The following is a 19,907-nucleotide window of genomic DNA, read 5'->3' as shown; positions in this document are numbered from 1 at the left end:
ACTCAAGCGGTTGGTGCGGCGGATTTAGGCTACATAGACCAAACGAGCATACGACCCATTTGAATGAAAGATGTGAAGCATCTCATATCATATTCCCGCATATTTCATTATTAATTCTTTGCCGTGTCTATAAAGGCGATATGGAGCGGTCTCTGGTGTATAATAAATTATGTTTTGACGGCCATCCAGTCGAGGAATTCGGAAAGAGCATTACATTTAGGAAAGAACAAGTAAATGTCAGGGAAACGAAACGTCACCGAGTCGACATGTTGGTTCGAGCACATCTGCACATATAATTATTGCCCATTATTAATCCCTCTCCCCTTCTCCCAAAATGAAGCTTTCTGACAAGCCACGGGAACGTGCTCCGTGATACCGTTCCATTATTAATCTACAAGCTTGAGTATTTGGTGTTACAACCTGTAGGTTTATTGGCAAAACGACGTGGTAGGTGACAGATCGAACGATGTTTTGACATTTGACACACATCTATTTGACAAGCACGAAAGGATATAACGTTGCTAGGCGATACATTTACAGCAAAATCTGCTGGTCATGGAAAACTATCAACGGAGTCGACATGCTGGTCTCGAGTATGCACACAATTCCAGTAATAAGCAGGAAGTCGAAAGACTTGGACTAGAAACTTTGAGTTGCAATGGCAATTGCTTTAACTTTGCTCGTTATAACATTTTGCTCTCACGTATGGGCGACGGGTTATTCGACCACAGCAATGCATTCGCCATCTAATCCACTAAACGGCAAACACCTCCGTGTTATCTGGGTATTTATAACTTTAAATTGGCGTTATTTCTAGACAGTTAATTACAGAAAAGGATTAGGAGAGACTCGGAAAACTGCCCAGCATTATTACATTTGCTATCAACATTGTATCTATAAGACAGGGTGGAGTGGCAACCCCAAAGGACTGCCAGGACCGCTAAAAGGAGGCGTCATTCTCGAATGCCTGACTAGACGTTTTAACTTTACGTACTAAATGGATCGATCCGGCAATTATTACAGCCCGCAACACAATGCATTAAAATTCCTAACATCTTTGCTGGTTCATTAGGTACGAGATGGTCCGAGTTACGGAGAGCAGCGTGGTGCCATCGACAAATGGAAAAGGACTTTTCAACTACTTGCGGAATCAAGTTGAGTCATTCCAACTGAATTTCCTTTGATTATTTTAAATTTAGAAATTATTGGTCAAATCAAACGTTGATCTTGATTTGATTATTTCCAACTTTTTCAAAAACCCTGTTTGAGTTGCTAAGTCACCACCCAGTCATTTTTCGAAAGATAAAACATCTAGTAAAATTAACGCAATCAAAAAATTATGTAAGCAGCAATGTGATTTGCTGCTTCAAGACGTGGTGTCATCGATTGCATACGGGAACCGACAGGTTGTTGACATCACAGTGCCATGGGTTTACACCACAGGTGCTATACTTACGCATATTCCGGATGACTCACTTAATATCGAAGCTGTCATCAAACCATTTCAATGGCCGGTATAACAATCGGTAAAATTGGGCTTATCTTAATTGGTAACACCTTTTGTCATCACAGGTATGGTTAGGAGTGGGCATTTCGATTGTTTACGTCATATTCGCTTTGAATGTTCTGCAACATCAGGAAGAACAATTTAAAACGGGGGCCAAACACGGTAATAATCGTCTCGCGCAAAAACTACGTAATGGAGCGCAATTCATTTACGTTTTCGGAACCTTGTTGTCGCAAGGTACGTAACTCTTCCACCCCAAGAAGAAATAAATAAAAATAAAATGCGGTGATAATTAATCTGAATTCCATGAACATAGGTGGCCCATGCACATCAAGTCGGTTGTCGTTCCGTCTGGTAGCTGGTGCTTGGATACTGGCCGCTTTTATTCTCGTTCAAGCTTACAATTCGACTCTCTTCACTTACTTAGTGACACCAATCAAAAACCCATTGATCAACTCTCCCTACGACATTCCCGAGAGAAAAGATGTTCATTTGCTGATTAGAAAGGACGGTTCGACAGACAATTTCCTTTCGGCAAGTTGATAGCGGCAATCATATTAATCGAAACGAAAAGAGGAATTTAATTTCAGAATTTTCTGCTTGACTAACAGAATATCGAAGCCAATAACACATCGTTTAAGTTGTATAAGAAGCTAGCCGAAATATTAAACAGCTCCTCGGCTTCTCGATGTTACCCCGTGTCACAGTGTGTCAGTCTGTTGACACCCGGATCAAATAACATCTACATGGATGTATTGCACAAAACAAAAATTTTGGGATCGCTTTTTCCAGGGAAGCCAAATAGTACTTAAATTAATAGAGGATCTTTTTCGCTTTTCTTTTAAGGGATAAATTATCACAAGGTTATCATCCAAGAAGAATTTAAAAAGACGAGGAAATGCAACTTTCAAATATTGGCAAAAGAAGGTTTCTCGACCATAATGTCATCATTTGCCCTGAAGAAAAACAGTGAATACACAACAACTGTAAGCCGAGGGTAAGCAAGAAAAAAGAAATGCTCGTGAGATCTCAGTGCAAAAAGATTCGTTATTTCCTAGATTATTGGAGATCATGCAAGCGGGACTGTTAGACTACTGGGAGGAGCGGTTTCGACCAATACCACCTCAGTGTCAAGGAAACATCAAAAGTTGTAATCCGCCCGATAGTAAAGCACTGAAAATGAAAGACCATCCGCCTGCTTTAACACTCAAGAATTTGACTGGGGCTTTTATTGTCCTTTTGCTTGGATTCAGTCTATCCTTCTTAGCTTTTCTTTGCGAGTCAATAATTTCTCATCGTAACCATCAAAGTCGTCGATCAAAAAAAGCCAGAAACAATGCCATAAATTTTGATTCTCAAAATAAGTCCGCAGTCAAAGCTGAGGTGGAAAATGATATTCAAGAAAATAACGAATTCAATCAAACAGCCAAAATCAAGCAAACGGAACCCGCAAAGGCCGCAACCAATATTGACGAGGAATTAGAAAACCAATCGACACAAATCGGTCACAACATGAGCGGCAGCGGCTCAAAAGCCAAAATCATTACAGTTCATATCCACAACTAACGACATCGTAACGCTTGATATTGTCAAAGATTTTGTAATTGTTTTAGTAGCTGTTTATAGGCACAAATTAAATCTCCACTCTAATGATTTTCACCTCACACATTGTGCCAAGTGCAACAAGCCCTACCTCGCACATATTTGATTAAACATGTACCAAACCACACGTTTCCAATTGTGATGTTGTTAAAACTAACTCCTACCATGAAAGAGTAACTACGGAATGAGAGTCGAAAGTTTCTTACCTTAAGCCGTTGCAGTTTCGGGTGATTTTCCTGAAGGCCTGAGGGAAGTTAGTTTTGGTTGTCCCATGTCCCAACAGTAGTTTGGGTAGATTGTACGCCGTGAAACAATACCTAACGCAGAAAGGATTGTTAAATATTACTATAGATGTAGATAATAATAATAATAAAACAATTATAATTAATAAAATAATAAACGGTAATCGAATCGTATTCGATGCATTCGAATAGAACTTCAATAAAAAGTCAAGTTGTAGTGGTCCAAATGAATATTGTAAGAGCGCTTTAATGCAACAGTCAACAACTGATTGCATTCATATTAATGTGCCCGTGCTAGAATATGTCGCCCAATCTAAAACATGCACACCTGTGGGTTGATGCGTTTAAACATACAAACGAAACGACACCGATCATTCTGAACTACAATATATAATTTAAAGATTTTCAAATCAAGTCAAGCTGTCAGTAAAGATTCTTGAATTCAATATGAGAAAACGTTTCTCATATTTAATACCTTACAGATTGTTTTGACACACATCAGTGAAGGGATGTGATAGCCCTTCACGTTGCTTGGCAGCACATTTTTAAGGATAACTTATAAATGTCCAATCACAGAGATTAACGATACGAGAGTAGAGTCCACTGAAAGACGAAGGAAGGACGCTACCAGGTTTCAGAACGAAGCAAGAATTCGGGGAAAACGGATAAGACATTTGTGGCTTATGCAATGGGTATAACTTTCACTTTAATCGTTATAACATTTTTCTCTCACATTTGGGCTACTGGTTACTCGACACAAATGCATTCGCCATCTCATCCACTAAACGGCCAACACCTCCGGGTTATCTGGGTATTTATCAAATTTAGTGTATTTATAATTTTATTAAGGGAACTAATTTGTGGCATTTAAGCCGCGGTGGAGTGGAAACCCTAAAGGACTAACAGGGCCGCTGAAGGGAGGAGTCATTCTCGATTGCTTAGCACACCGTTTTAATTTCACGTAATGCGTTAATAATCATCAATCAAGCAATTAACAATCCACCATAATCTGGATAACCCAGCATGTATGAAAAATAATGCTTTTTCTGTCTTAGGTACGGAATGGTCCGCGTAACGGAACAAAAGTTGGAACCATCGGAAAATGGAAAAGGACTTTTCAGCTATTTGTTGAATCAAGTTGAGTCGTTCTTAATTTATTTATTTTGATAGATCAAACTCGAGCAGAAAGTGGTAGTTATAGCTGAATATTGACCCAATGAATGCAACAAAAAATGTTTTGATCTCAATAACTCTTACACTAGAAAAGTTCAAGTATATAATCTAACCAACTAATTATCTCAAAATCATTGATTACAGCAATGTGACTTGCTGCTTCAAGATGTTATGCCCTCACAAGAACGCCAGCAAATTGTCGACATAACAGTGCCGTGGGTTTACACTTCAGCTTCTTTACTGATGCACGTCCCTGATGAAAGTGTCAATATTCACGCTGTCGTTAAACCATTTCAATGGCCGGTAAAGTAGTTTTTCTTTTCTTTATTTTTTAAATCGGCAAAATCTCAATTAATCGCAATTATTATACACCACAGATCTGGGTGGGACTGGTGATTTCGATTTCTTGCGTCATATTTATTTTGTATCTCCTACAACGATATTTCCAGGAGAATCAACTGAAAAAAAGCTCTTCACTAACACGACCTAGAATTGAAAACTTGCAGACAAAGACACAGGAGGGTGACGGTAATCATCTAGCGTGTACAGCAACCTTGGGAAAACACTTGATCTACGTGTTGAGCAATTTGTTGTTGCAAGGTAACGAGAAATAATTTGTCCAACACCAAATAGCCCAAGAGAAAAATAGATTATTACTCTTATTGAATTGTTAAAATAGCTGGACCTTGCCCATCAAATCGCTTGCCATTTCGAATTGTTGCCGGGGCTTGGAGTCTGGCCGCTTTTATTTTTGTCCAAGCATACACGTCGACACTGTCTACCTACGTGTTGACGCCAATCAATAATCCGCTGGTTAACTCGCCTTACGAAATACCAGAGAGGAAGGATATCCAATTGCTTGTTAAAAAAGGAGGTACCACAGACAATTATCTTTCGGCAAGTTAATTCAGTACATTTGAATTTTTTACTTTACGAGCGATGTGTTGCTGATTTACTTTCCTTCATTTCAATCGATAATCAACAGGATATAAACTCCACGAATACAGTGTTCAGAAAACTAGGAGAAAGGTTGAATTCCTTTCCACTATCCCGGTGCAACTTATCGGAATGCATCAGTTTGTTAACGCCAGGATCAAAATACGTCTACTTGGATGTATGGCAAGATATAAGGAGTTGTGTGAAAGCAAGAAAAATCTATTTACATACTGAGAATCTCTTGCATTCACTTCTAGGGATTACATTATCACAAGGACATCATTTTAGAAAATTTCAAAAAGACGGGGAAATGCAACTTGCAATTGGGAAAAGAAAGCCTCGTTAACGTGATGGGATCATTTGCACTGCCGAAAAACAGCAAATACACAAAAACTGTGAACCAAGGGTATTTAGATAAATCAAAATTGATTTTGACTAACATTTTTGTCAACTTTTGGCTAATAATGTTTAAAAAAAAAAGGCTGTTGGAGATCATAGAAGCTGGATTAGTCGACTACTGGGATGTCATGCTACGACCTATGCCGCTTCAGTGTTTGAAAAATATCGGAAAAGGCAGCAACATGTTGAAATTAAAGAGTAAAAAACCGCCGGCTCTGACCCTCAAGAATTTGACTGGAGCTTTTGTCATTCTGCTGTTGGGCTTTAGCCTTTCACTTTTAGCTTTTCTTTGCGAGAAAATCGTTTCAATGCCCAGCCGCAATCGCCGACGCTTGGAACAAGCTAAAATGAAATTCGTCAATAAATCGGCTAATACTTTTCAAAAAAAGTCTGAATTAATCAAAATCAAAGAAGAAACCATTTCAACACCCGCACCAATAAAATAACTCTTACTTTCTTAGACACATCCTGTGCCCGTTTTCCTTAATCACACCGCCGCACCATTGGACCAATAACTGTTTTTGTTCTCCTTTCTTACTTTTAGACATAACCCGTGTCCGTTCCTCTCAAAATACATAAAATTCAAAGGACACTCGAACGCGAGAAAATGATTTCTTTGCTGTGCTTTTCTGGCTTAATCAATGCAAGTATGGCCTACTTACGGTAAACATCCGACAAAACAAAAATAAACTTAATGGGTAAATATCAGTGTCGAATAAAGAACGATTTTCACAGTCGAGTAGGCTACAGCGTGACTAAAGTTACGTCAACAATATCAAGAAATCAATAAGTCTCTGACAAAAATGGAAAAATCTACTTGAGCCTTTACCTTCTACGAAAATGTTTTGACTTTTCAATAAAAACGCGCATCTTTGTCGATTGAATCGGTCCGTAAATAGTTATTTCGCTCAATTTCAAAAACCAAGTTAACTCAAATCTTAGACAACATCAAGGCCGTTTGCGCAGAGGATTTACATGAACCATACGAGCAAACGGATATCTTGCCCCTTTTGAATGAATCATGTGAAGCCCTTCATATCACATCCCATTATTAATTCCTCGTCTCGACCTATAGGCGATATGGTGTGGTGTCTTTGTATACTGAATAATGTTTTGACAGCCATCCAGTCGACGAATATGGAAAGAGTTTACGTTGCTAGGCAACACAATTTGGGAGAACAAAATGACACGGAGTCAACACGTTGGTTCCAAGGGGAAGGTTTGCAATTTCAGTTCAGAAATAGACGAGAAGTTAAGTGACGAGGACTTCGAGGCTTATAGAATGGCAATAACTTTAACTTTATCCGTTTTGGTATTTTGCTCTCACATTTGGGCCGACTGGTTACTACACCATCTAATCCACTAAACGGCAAACACCTCCGTGTTATTTGTGTACTTATTTTTTGTTTGTTTCAACAATATTTAGTTGACGTGGTTTCTGCATAATTATTACGGGGGTCTGAGAAATTGCCTTGCATTGATTTTGAATTTCGTTCAAGCCGCGGTGGAGTGGCAACCCCAAAGGACTACAGGTCCGGTAAAAGGAGGCGTCATTCTCGAATGCCTGACAAGACGTTTTAATTTCACGTAATGACTAAATCAATCGAGAAACGTAATTATGCACAAGTTCCGTTGAACCTCTGATTGATTAGGTACGAGATGGTCCGAGCTACGGAACCATCCAATATCCTATTTTAGGTATATTGTCCATTTTTTATGTTACCATAACAGGAAACACCTCCAAGATTCCGGTGGTTAAAAAAACTCGAATTCGGCGGTTACTCCGACGAGTCCACCTCTATTCTGATTGTCCAGAACGCCAGTTATTTGGATACGGGCTATTACACCTGCTACAATAAAGATAACCTGAACGACATCTATTACCGTCAATTTTTTTACGTCGAAGGTGCGATAAATATAGCTGAGTGGGTATTTATGCTTTGCTTGACTAATAATTCTGTCCAATTTTCTCAACTAAATAGATCCTGAACATCTGATACTCCCACCGGCCATGCAGCCCGCGGGTCCCCGTCGAGACTTGCGAGTCATAGGCCCTTATTCGGAATCCAATGTCCAGATTGTCTGTGGCCCGACTCATCCATCCGTTCGGGTCGTCCTCAAAAAATTCGACCACGATAACAAAGTGACTTGTTAGCTCGTACATCAAATGTTTCACATTTGTTTTGAACCAGCACATTGAAATCTCGGTAGATAATTGCCTCCTCCGATGAACCCGACGATCCCAAAAGCAACTGGAGTTTCAATCCCTTGGAAGGATTTCGTATCAAGATCGTCAATTCGTGGGACACGGTGTGGACACCGTGCGTGGGAGATGAAAGGCCAACACCAATGCGAGGCAACGTGGCCTAAATCAAACAAGACGAGCATTTCTATTTAATTCAAAATAAAAATTCAGGGTATGTATGCCAAAATATTTGAACACGTTGTATAATTGATTCCTTATTCCTCCTTTTCACTTGACACAGGAGTGCAAGTATTGACAATTGTTGATAATTCCACTACCATCTTCAAGGGAGCTCAAATCACGTTGACGTGTCGCAGTAAAAACAAAGACGCGATGAACCTAGCCTGGCGATGGTTACCCGCTATTTCTCCACCTAACCAAACGACAAACTCTTTCATGGAAATCAGCTCAGCTAGTCTCCCAGCCAGTATACCACTTCACCTCCCATTTCTATAGTCTTTTATTTAGTTTCATTAGGAGAGACCGGAATTAGTGCCCAGAACCATCGGCAACGTCATGGCGGATTGCTGGAAGCACAACGAGGAAGAAAGGACGACATTCGGCCAATTGGAGCAAATTTTTCACAAGGCAGTCGATCCAATCATCCGTCAACGTTTCGCCGGGCCGGCAGTGACGGAAGAAAAGAATAATTACGTGAAAATGAACAAAGAAATTCGTTTAAATAATCCCGAGGCTAAAACCGAATATGAAACGATGACCAGCACTGAAAATCGACAAGTCGTTTCGCTATCAAACGCTTCCACTTCGTCACAGTGCCCAAATGCCCCTGGCAAATTGTATCCGCAGTTGAGTGCAACGAATTACATTGACGCCAGCACGAAAATCGACACACTTCCACAGCCCCCGCTGTTTTTTCAAAAGAGCCTGGCAGACAACTCGTCACAAGATTACCTAGACGTGTTACCTGAACCACAAGTTTGAAAATTTCTTTCGCATCCATTCCCGCGGTTATATTGGTCGTGTTATCACCATTTGAGACTTGGTGGTTTTTAACAGTTAGTTCTCACGAACGACAATATGTTTCCCTGTTCGTAATGCCGTGAATCAAAACTTTTCGCTAATAGTAATCTTCAATTTCTCAAGATTATCATGTCGACACAAAAGTTACCATCAAATCAAATGTGTTCTTCCTCGGAGTCATACTGTGCTATCTACATGCAGAAATGTGAAAATGAAATTGTGCAAAGCCATAACGTCTGCCCCATTTCCATGTTTTTGTTTTTTCTTTGACTTGGGGAGAGGGAGGACAACAACAAAATGAAAATACATATCAAACATTAATTTGACCACCTTAAAAAAACCTGGTGCCTGAGACAGTTATCATGAGTTGTTCTATTTGTTTTCCACTCTGACCACATTATCTTATCTTATTTTACGACTTTGTCCAGTAAAATCCCTTTCAAATAATTTTCATTTCGTCAACGTTTAGTGTGTCCATTTGCTTCGTACTAGTTGAACCGTCGTTGGAAGCAAGTAATTCGAGCTAGTCGAACCTCTTTCTGTTGCATTTTTTTTTTAACTATTAGTATTTACATCACATGTATTGTTTTTATTCATATCATTTCAACCCACTGTCAACTTTGTGAAAACAGAATTCCTGTGAGTGAAAAGCAAACAAGTGGCCGAGAGATGGAGCAAATAAGTGATACGTCAACAGCACCCGTGGCTGACGACGCAAAACCTAGCGATAGCAGCGTGACTGTTTCGTCATTCACGACGCCGTCCAGCACAGACAGCAGCAAAGGCAACAAGAAAGCGCGCGATGGATCCCACGGTTTGAAATTTGAAACTAAATTGTTGACGCTTTTTTGTGTTCGGGGTCTATCAGCTGGTTACAAATTTGAACTTGGAAAGGAAAACGAAGATCTAGGCGGGAAATTTGACGACGTGATTTTCCGGTATGAAGTCCCAGACGAGACACCAGCAGGGAAACACTGGCGTTATCACTACCTTCAGGCCAAACACAAGGAGAAAGAAAATGATAAAAAAATCAAAGCTAGTGATTTACTCGACCCCAATCCTAATGGCCCGTTTAGTCTCAAGAAATATTTTCTTTCGTATTGTAAGATGAGGGAAAGGGGCGACGATGTTCGCGATTGCATCGTGTGCACCAATTGGAACATTAATAATGAGCAATTCAAGAAGATCCAACTGGAGGAGGTGAAAGAACAACATGAAATTTTTAAATTTTCTCCCGGGGAAAAAACCGTTCGTATTTACAAGTTAAAAATTGATCAAAATTTGCGAAGTGAAACGATTACATTGTTGGGGGTTTCAGATGTAGTCATATTGGGAGTGACAGATGCGTTCGAAGTTCAGTTTAGGGATGATAAAGAAATAACTAATTCGAATGAGGATGAAATGTTGACACTTAATTTGGTCACGGAAAAAGTCGTCGATTCGAAAACAAAGAAATTTCGTCCAGATTTCATGAACGATGAGAATCTCTCGGTCGTTGCCAACAAATTTCGTCAAAAGATCGTCGAAGTGATCGACGATTTCTACACTAAGCTAATCTTAGTCGTCAATATGCCAAACGAAACGCAATTCAAGAAAATCATTGAAACCGAGGACGTGAGCAAATATTATCAAAGCGACAAGTGCGAAGATCAAACGTTTAAAACGCCCACAAACGATTAAATACTTTCACGTTTTTCCTCAGTTACAGCAATGAGCATCAACTTCAAAGTTTCGTCCAGAAAATCACGTCAAAACGTGTGGGCGGTCAGCAGGGAGTGCACGAGAGGAGCATGTGGGCTGAGATTACCCATGAGTGGAAAAGTACTGACGAATACGGAAAAAAAAGACAGAAGACTTTGAAAAAACGAACAAGTTCATGAAAATGGTGTCAGAGAAACTGAGCCCAAACGCCGTGAAAGAGTTGGTGCTCCACCAAGACGGCGAATTACCCGTCGTATTTTACCTTGCACTGAGACGCGAGGAAGAAATGCTGGAGACGTTGCTCAACTACTTGCCCGCCAAAGATCGAAAAAAGACTCAGCGTAAAGTCGATAAACTATTGGACGAAACGTACAAGATACCCCAAGACGACGAGGATTGGAGCAAGTACCTCAACGATATCTTTTGAATCTTTCAAAATTACCTATCCTCTAAATCTTATGGTGCGTTCACACTGGCAGAAGTGAAGGTACGACAAGCTGCGTTTCTGCCAGTGTTGAACGCACCTTTATTGTCAAACGCAATATTGTCTTTTTTATGATGGTAAATACAACTAGTCGGGATTAAAAATTGCTAACATTTTAAATAAATAACTGATTGTAAAAAAAAAAAAAGCTTTTACCAGGGAAGGAACTTGTAAATAGAAAATGGTCAGTCAACGTCAATTAAAAAAAAACAAAAAAAACAATGAATATTTTTCCTGGTAATTAACTCTTTTCGACCACCGATATAAATTGTGAAAAATAGTTAGTTTTATTCGTGTCCTACCTTTAAGGCAGGTTGATGCCACCGAGCAGTTCAGGGTTCCATTCGCAGAGAATTATATCGGTCCAGTTAGAGCTGTTAGGTGGGAAACAGGAGGAAGGTCATCCTCGTGAATACGTTCACACTCACATGAACGTACACGAGGATTCAAAGAAAGGTGAGGAAGAGATGAGTCGACAAACACCGGTGACTACAACATCAAATAAGGTTCACCTGCCTAACAAAAATAAAACCAAAAATTAAATTTCAGGAGGAGATACCCAGATACATACAAACTGCATATTTGTTTGGCAACTACAAAAAGTAAGAAAAGTAAGAAGTAACAGCTCAAAACCTCAAGAATAAGAGCACGTGAAATGTTTAGTTCAAGGCTATTGCAGCTTGTAGCAGTATAATTACTTAAGATACCTGACAGTTGAAATTATTAATAATAAATACCCGATTGATGGATCTGAGGTAGCTGCTGATTCCAGGTTGATACGGACAGAAGCAAAACTGGTCTTAGTTGCTAACATAGATGATGTTGGATATTGGCTCAGGTATCAAATCTGCACAAAGGAGAAGGGGAGAAATGAAATTACAATGCAAACAAATTAATGGCGCAGACGAGAGTTTTCATTTTGCATATTTTTCGTTGTTGTGATTTTGCCGGTTATTTTCGTGCAGCCATTGGCACCGCTGCCAGATAAAATTATTCTTGTGTCATTCTCCCCGCCAAATTTTTAAAAATATCCATTGCTGCCTGCAAGCCTGCAACGGAATCAGACAACAGACAACAACAAAATAGGAGGCCAAACGAGATCACATGAAACTCTTTTTAAATAAGAACAAAGGATTCGAAAAGGTCGATTGCCCATCGCGGATTCCCCCCTACACATTCTACTCGAACTCGAATGGCTAATTGCGGAGAAGAGAAAGAGTCGCGTTCATCTGAGGTCATCGCGTCAATCAAGAATCTTTCTTTTGTCACTAAAAGAAATGGCGAACAAAAATCAACTGTCGATACCAATCTATTGAAAATGCATCTCCATCAACGTGTAACAATCTTATTGGGAAGTTGCTGCCAGCCACTGGTAGGTAAATAATCGAAATGTTTCCTACCTTGCGTGAAATAAATGTTGACATTTTGACAGGTGGAGGAGTCAAGATTGACACAGTTAACTCGTCGTGTTAAACTGGGTAATCAACTCGAAATAGAATGCCGTACTGAACCGGGAGAGAGAGCCAGGCTGCCTATAGTTTTATCTTGGCGATGGATAGCCGACGGTGCAGTAGTTGAACTCGCCATAATCGCCTTCCACCAGGTAAATTCACTAAATTGAATTTGGGGGAATGATACAACAGTTAGATCTTTCGGACATTTTTTCCCTTTATTTAATTGTAGGAGCCGAAAAGATATTAATCATAACCAACCGTTTTCAGGATATTGGATTCACTTTGATTGTGTTTGTCGTCAGTCGCATCCGGTGGACTGCAGTCCCAAAAGAAGCTTCGGGCATCTACCAGTGTCGAGATTCGAACGATGTGAACCAGTCGGCAAGCAACACCACCTTGATTGTATCCAGTAAACAATTTTATTTCTGTCGTTGTTTAAATTTTTTATTTGAACTTACGTTATATGTTTTCCAGCTTCGATCCAAAATGAGGATGGTTACACTATCACGGACGAATTCAGGATCAGGAAAATAAAGTTCACATTTTCCAGAGCGGCGAGAGAAGAGACACACCGTCAGTTTTTTTTTACGTCAAAGTTGCGATAGTTAGTTGAAAGTCATAAGGAAATGTTATAACACAAATGATTAAAGACTCACCCTTCGATGCGTGACCGTTTGAGCAGGGCAAGGAGCAAGGATTTTCAGTATCGTGTTAAAATAAATGAATGGTCGACACTAGATGTCGTTCAGTTCCGTTCACTGGCGCGAAAAATGTTGGAGTCTAAGTGGGACTTGCTGTGGTCTGTTTTACCGGCGCGAGGTTTCATCAAGAGTCAGAAAATAACCACCTGTCAAAATACATTTGAAATTTCACCACCTCACCTTGAATTTTTGACTTGTAATCTCCAATTACCTTGTCCAACAAAATTCTTCCACTCTGACCAGACCTTAACTACCTTCTCTCCAAACCGTGGCGTTTGATATCCGTTGCGAACTACTGCACGAGGTGTGAAAAACTCTTCGGCGAAATGTCCGGATCCAAAGTAATGATCCAGGAATCAACTCCCAAAGGCAAAATATAAATTAACTTTGGAACGGCTAAACGAAAGGTTTTTTTACCTTAGACAAGATTGTGAACATCGTCGTAAACAGCCGGGAATATGGAAATGCATATTTTCGCTGTCTTGGTTATTTCTGCTGTTTTCAATATAACAAAATTGATTAGTTTTCCTGTTTTGTTTTTTCTAGTCTAATTTTGTTTCTCTATATTTTCATTCAGCAGTCAATCCAAAATATTGTTGTTGCTTTCGACTTGAATTATTCATGACAGCAGGTAGTCGGGACAAGTTCTTACCCGGTCACATATTTAACACGATTCGCCCATGCTATATAGAGATTATGGAACAAGTCAATCAATCAAAGACGGTAACCAGTCGAAGAGAGGGAACCAAGAATTGCGTCGCATTCAAAGGTATGAAATCTGAATTGTTACCTCGCAACACCTAAAATGAATTTCAGCATAGTAACAAGGTTGGCGTCTGGTTTGTAAAGCCAACATTTTTCGTGGTGAACCGTGGCGAATTTCTATTTATAGCTATTAGTTACACCTGTCGCGAAAATGAGCGGGAACGAAAAAAAAACTGTTCATTTTTTTCAATAAAGAATTTCATTTTTCTGTGGCACGCGTCACCTTGAGTCGACTGGAGAAGCCAACTAGTGACTCGTGTCGGAATACTAAGTAGAGCAACTTCTGCATTGTTTGCCATTGATAGAAAAGTTATTCCGCAATTAATTATACATTGAGAAGAACAAGAGCAGGACGCTGGTTTTATGGCAACACCTATGCGCCGATCAGGTTACAAACGAAGAGGAAAATTTGCGCGTAATCATCTGCTTTTCGAGAACGATCTATAGGGTTCATATAAGTACACTCACTTCCATAAATAACTTTACAGGCCAAAGCGCGAAACAACGCACCTGTGTTGGCCACAGTGGTGTACAGTCTTTGTTGTTTGTAATCGAGAGGGAAGGGTTAGATTTTTCTCAATGAAAGAAAAGAGAATTTTGGTTAAAGCCAACATTGGAGCGTTGTTTCGCGCTTTGGCCTGTAAAGTTATTTATGGAAGTGAGTGTACAATTGAATTATAATTATATAACATTTGACTTCCCCATTGCTGTCGAATGTGTGTAGCTATAGCTGTAATGACTTCTGCAGAAAATCGTGGATTTACGTCGAAAATCTCACCGTTATCACCACCGTGTGCAGTCCTAATGTTGTTGTTGCTTCTCGCAATGGCTTGGCGATCTGAATTCTGGAAGACGTGCCCAAATGCATTGGAACGGCAATGATAAGTCGGATAAGAAGTAAATTTTGGTCACGACCCTTTTTTTTTAGTCAGGAATAAAATCAAAACAAGATTCGAAACTAATTGTAGTTACATTCATTGATTGATTGAAGTTCTGCACGTCTAAAATCCGACGGGTGCAGAACTTTGGAAGGGTAGAAATTGAGAGAAACCCTTGGTACATTTTTACGTTAACCTTATTCCTGCAACCATGACTTGCAACTGCCAAAATTTTCAATCCATTTTCAACGAGTCTTCGGCGAGAAACAGTTACCCCTTTCATTTCGCTCCAACACTAAAATAAACGAACCCGGATTTTCAAATCATCGTTTCGAAAGTGGCGAGTAGGAGAAAAAGTAGCGAGCCCTACGTGCTAGCTTAGCCCTACAATACACGCACTTATATAAAGGATAAGCTCCCGATAATGGAAAAAGGTAACCAAATTGTAGCTCTCCCATTGGCGGAACTTTCAAATCAACTTGAAGCTCTAAAACTTTTTCTGAGACGTGAATATTTAGTGAATTCACCGAAAACTTCGAAAAGGAAGTTGATGAACCTATGCGGCGGAGGCATTGTGGATCTCCACGTCGATTGCGGATTCAACTACAAATATTTCCCGATTGACAGCGTCTTGAGGTTTAACCTGGTGGAGGATCTCGTTCTGTGGAGACAAGGATATAGTTCACACTTGGTAAATAAAAGACTTTGCATAATCATTTGAATAATAAGACTCTCGATAATTTCTTAATATAGGAAGAAAGCTTAACAAAAATGTTGAAGCCAGAGGATATGATTCATATCGACACCATGATCACCAGCATTTTGTGTTGTTTGTTTTCGAAAAGTTTCGCGATCCTGGAACAATTAAGCAATTTCGAAGAAACGTTTGAAAAGTCCGCCATCATTTCGACGATTTTGAGTAAATGATGGCAATTAGCTGAGCCGTTTTTCTATTTGATTGATTAAATTATGATTTGGCAATTAACAGGAACTGTAGCGAGAAAACACGGCCCCTATTTGGACGTCAATTCGTGCACATCGCTCATGAAAAACTGGTTTTACCCTAAAAACAGTTGCATGTGAAACTGATGATTTTTCTATCTCGTTCAATTAAACAGGAATGTTGAATATAACCAATGAAGGTGAGAAAAAAACAAACAGAAAAGCTTACAGAGGATGACACGGTTCTAGCCAAGGGGTCCGCAACTCAAATTTTTATGTTTATTTTTATTTTATTTTTTTACCTTTTTCCTTGCTTTATTTTCCATTTTTACTTTTGAGATAGGCTTTCCTTCAAGCGAAAATAAAGAGTAAGGAGGGGATGGGGAGGGGGGGTTCGTTCGCAAGCGCCCTTCTTTTAGCATGTAAAGTAAATTTCTTTTTTTTTCTTCCTTTTTTTGCTTTTTTACCTTTTTTATTGTAGTAAATTTTAGTTGCGGACCCCTTGGTTGTAGCTGATCAAAGCGTCACGGTGTTTTATCTTGCGGGGCAAGTAACTTGATAAGGTTATAAGAAGGTATAGGCTACCGAAAAGTGGCCGACCTGATTGTTCGTAAAGTGTGGGGAAACAAACACCACAGTTTGAACTTCTTCTAGCGAATAGCGAGATAAACATTCCACAAAAACAAATAGAAAATGCGAATCGTCGTCGGGGAGAAAGTAAAAATGGTCCAAATAGTTTTGGAATCCGTTTGGCGAATCCTGTAGAACAAGATCATCTCATCGCTTTATTGAAAGAAGAAAATAAAAGACAAAACAGTTGAAATACTATGTTTAGCGCATGCGATAACCAAACCATCAGTCAGCATCGATTACTAAACGAAGGGCGACGAAGGGCTCGACGAAGGGTCACGAGCATTTGTAAGGTTGGCTGGGCAATCCTCTCCAGAAATTCAACCGATAGCTATTTATTTCGCACGATTATTTCGGTGAACTATGGGAACACGAAGTGATTGGATCAGTGGTTCGATTTAAAAATATTATTCTAGCAGGAAAAATACGAGGATGATCAGTTTGATAATCTTCCCTGTTCTGGGTGTTGAAATTGCCAAACGGTGGCAACGACTGGACAACTAATTAACAAGAACGTTTTGTTTTCAGCCTGTTACAATTGGTTGAAAGGTCAACACATAATTCGGTCATTTGCGCGTCTCGTTTTGAATCGAATTCGGTGTAATCGTTCAGGAGATTAAAACTGTTAAATACTAATTCAATTCAGAAGAACAAAAGAGCTTGATAAGAGTTTTTAAATGACGGATAAGTGGATTAGGTTAAATACCTGCTACTATTTATCACGCTACAGAACATAACCGGGAACGCTGCGCCGCCTACATTCACATTTTCAGTATCACGGTACACTAAAGGAAAAAGAGCAGTCGACACTAGATGTCGTTCAGTGCCTTGCGTGAAAAAGGTTGGAGAAGCGGAAGCTTGTTATTCAAATGCCTCGCCTCATTCAACAGTAGTAAACTTTTATCGACCACCAAAAATAAGACCCCGAAATAGTGATAGTTTGCGCCCTACCTTTCATGTCGCAGAGCATTTCCAGCTTTTCCAGGTTTCATTTGCAGATAATTAAATCAGCTGAGGTACTAGATGGTGGGGTCCAATTAGAGATGTCAGGTGGGAAACTGAATGAAGGTCATCCTCGTAAACACCTTCGATCCTCGACACCGGTGGATGCAACATCAAACGAGGTTGTCCTGAATAACAAAAACAAAACCAAAAGTAACCAACAGTTTTTGTAAAAATTTTAAGGAATCCACAACTAATTTACTGAAAATGGGATGGTCATACAACTCATTTCTATTTAACTGACAGCATAAAGTTGTGAAAGTAATATGTAGCTACTCAAAACCTCAAAAAAAAAAAAAGCTCTTGATTAGCTTATCCCATTGTCCAAAACCCTTTTTATTATTACTATTAAATTTGGCAACCTTTTTATACAGCCCGTGTTCCGTAATCGTTTCTTATCACAGACTTCTTGAATGACGAGACACGATCAGACACTTTGTTTAACAGTTTTTGAAATAGTGCAATTCCCGACTTTTTCCGCAGCCGTTGACGCGGCCAAATAAGAAAAAAAAAAAAAAAATTATTCTTGTGCTCTCGCCAAGTTTTTGCACTAAGCAACAAGGGCTCGGAACCAGACCAAAGACAAGAAAAAAAAGGAGAGTGAGGAGACCGTACGGGATCACGTGAAACACTTTTAAAAAGAATAAAAAAATTTGTAAAAGTCGAGCGACCATCGCGGATTTTCCCCTAATCTATCAAATCAAACGAATAGCTACTTGCACGGGGAAAGTACCTCCTATCAAAAGTGGTACTGATAATTGTCTTATACTGGGAAACTATTGCCAGCAACTACTATAGGTAAAAATGAAAATGTTATTACCTACCTTGCGTTAAATAAATGTTGACGTTCTCAGGTGGTGGAGTCAAAGCGACACTGTTAACTCGTGGAGTGGAACTTGGCAAACGACCCGAAATAGATTGCCGTGCTGAGCCCGGCTGCCCGTCGTTTAATCTTCGCGATGGATATCCAATGGTGCAGTCGTTGAACTCGACCATATATAATCGCCTCCCACCAGTTAAATTCACTAAATTACATTTGGGGAAATGAGATAATAGTTAGATTCTTCCAGCCTAAACAGTTCTTTTCTTTTAAATTGTAAGAGCCGAAAAGATGTTAAACATAACCAACCGTTTTCAGGATATCGGTTTCACTTTCATTGCGTCTGTCGTCAGTCGCATCCGGTGGACGGCAGATCCAAAAGAAGCTTCGGGGGTTGAGGTACGAACGATGCCATCCAGTTGGCAAGCAACACCACCTTGCTTGTCTGGTGGTGCGTAGTCCCGACTCCGACCGGACTCTCTTAGTCCGGTCGTTAGGACTCACGACTTGATTGCATAGTCCTAGAAAATTATGTGCGGAATTACCTTTGAAACGACTAAACAAAAGTTTTTTTTACCTTAAAAATGCTTCGGTGATCTCCTTGAGAATTATTTTCACCCAGTTGTTGCAGGGAGACTTGTCGGCTCAACATGTCCTGCTGGCGGGCGACAACGTTGTGAGCATCGTCGTAAACAGCCGAGAATGTGGATAGCATATTTTCGCAGCCTTGCTTATTTTGGCTGAACTTTTCAAAGTAACAAAAATTGATTAGTTTTCCTGTTTTGTTTTTGTTTTGTTTCTTTCTGGTCTAATTTTGTTTGTCCATATTTTCATTCCGTCAATCCCAAAGGTTTCTTTCGACTTGAATTATTCATGTCAACTGGTAGTCGGGACAAGTTCTTTGTCGGTCACTTAATAGCATGATATTTCCATGAAATGCTCTATAGATTATGGAAAAAGTCAATAAATCAAAGACGCAGTAACCAGGCGAAGAAAGGGAACCGCGTCAGCATGTTCAAAATATGTGATCTGAATATAGTCATTTCAAAATTGTAAAAATATAAGCAAACAACTACCGAAAAATGAAATGAAAACATCAGCATAACAATAAGGTTGGCGTCTAGTCAGAAAGCAGTCTCAACATTTTCGTGGTGAACCCGTCTCGTTTCACCGCGGCAAGGAATTTTATTATATAGCTGTTACACCTGTCGCAAAAATGAGCTGTTAGAAAAAAAAAATAAATACATAAATAAAAATCGATAAAAATAAAAAAAGTTGCTAATTTTTCAAAAAGAATATCATTTTTCTGTGGCACGTGCCGCCTTGAGTCGACTGGAGAAGCGAACTAGTGGCTCGTGTAGGAATTATTTGTCACGTATTACCCAGACATTCCTGCATAATTTGACATTGATAGAAAAGTGGAGACTCATGCCCTGATCAGCTTT

The 19,907-nt window shown here is 39.6% G+C and overlaps 1 protein-coding gene and 2 long non-coding RNA genes across 4 annotated transcripts; 2 read left to right on the top strand and 1 right to left on the bottom strand.

The window, feature by feature from the left end:
* Nucleotides 1-326: 326 nt before the first annotated feature.
* LOC124337378 lies at nt 327-19,842 on the bottom strand. 2 transcript variants are annotated; one of them, XR_006917289.1, is made up of 12 exons: nt 19,040-19,842; nt 18,772-18,983; nt 18,467-18,667; nt 17,592-17,770; nt 13,637-13,920; nt 13,183-13,571; nt 12,983-13,119; nt 12,671-12,882; nt 12,008-12,117; nt 11,573-11,786; nt 3,316-3,426; nt 327-780 (listed from the first exon to the last, which is right to left on the bottom strand). It is a non-coding gene; the product is annotated as an uncharacterized LOC124337378 (long non-coding RNA). The 2 variants fall into 2 exon arrangements; XR_006917290.1 differs by lacking the exons at nt 327-780; nt 3,316-3,426 and adding an exon at nt 6,447-6,513.
* LOC124337209 lies at nt 5,782-6,650 on the top strand. Its single transcript, XM_046791310.1, has 2 exons — nt 5,782-5,866; nt 5,942-6,650. Exons 1-2 carry the CDS (start codon nt 5,811-5,813, stop codon nt 6,303-6,305), a joined length of 420 nt encoding a protein of 139 aa, XP_046647266.1. The 5' UTR covers nt 5,782-5,810; the 3' UTR covers nt 6,306-6,650.
* Nucleotides 14,869-17,543, top strand: LOC124337463. Its single transcript, XR_006917391.1, has 2 exons — nt 14,869-15,154; nt 16,591-17,543. It is a non-coding gene; the product is annotated as an uncharacterized LOC124337463 (long non-coding RNA).
* Nucleotides 19,843-19,907: the final 65 nt, after the last annotated feature.

The sequence above is a fragment of the Daphnia pulicaria genome, chromosome 4 (genome assembly GCF_021234035.1).
Source record: "Daphnia pulicaria isolate SC F1-1A chromosome 4, SC_F0-13Bv2, whole genome shotgun sequence".
Classification (NCBI taxonomy): Eukaryota; Metazoa; Arthropoda; class Branchiopoda; order Diplostraca; family Daphniidae; genus Daphnia; species Daphnia pulicaria.
Note: the sequence above shows the minus strand (reverse complement) of the source record. Positions and strands in the feature narration are given on the sequence as shown.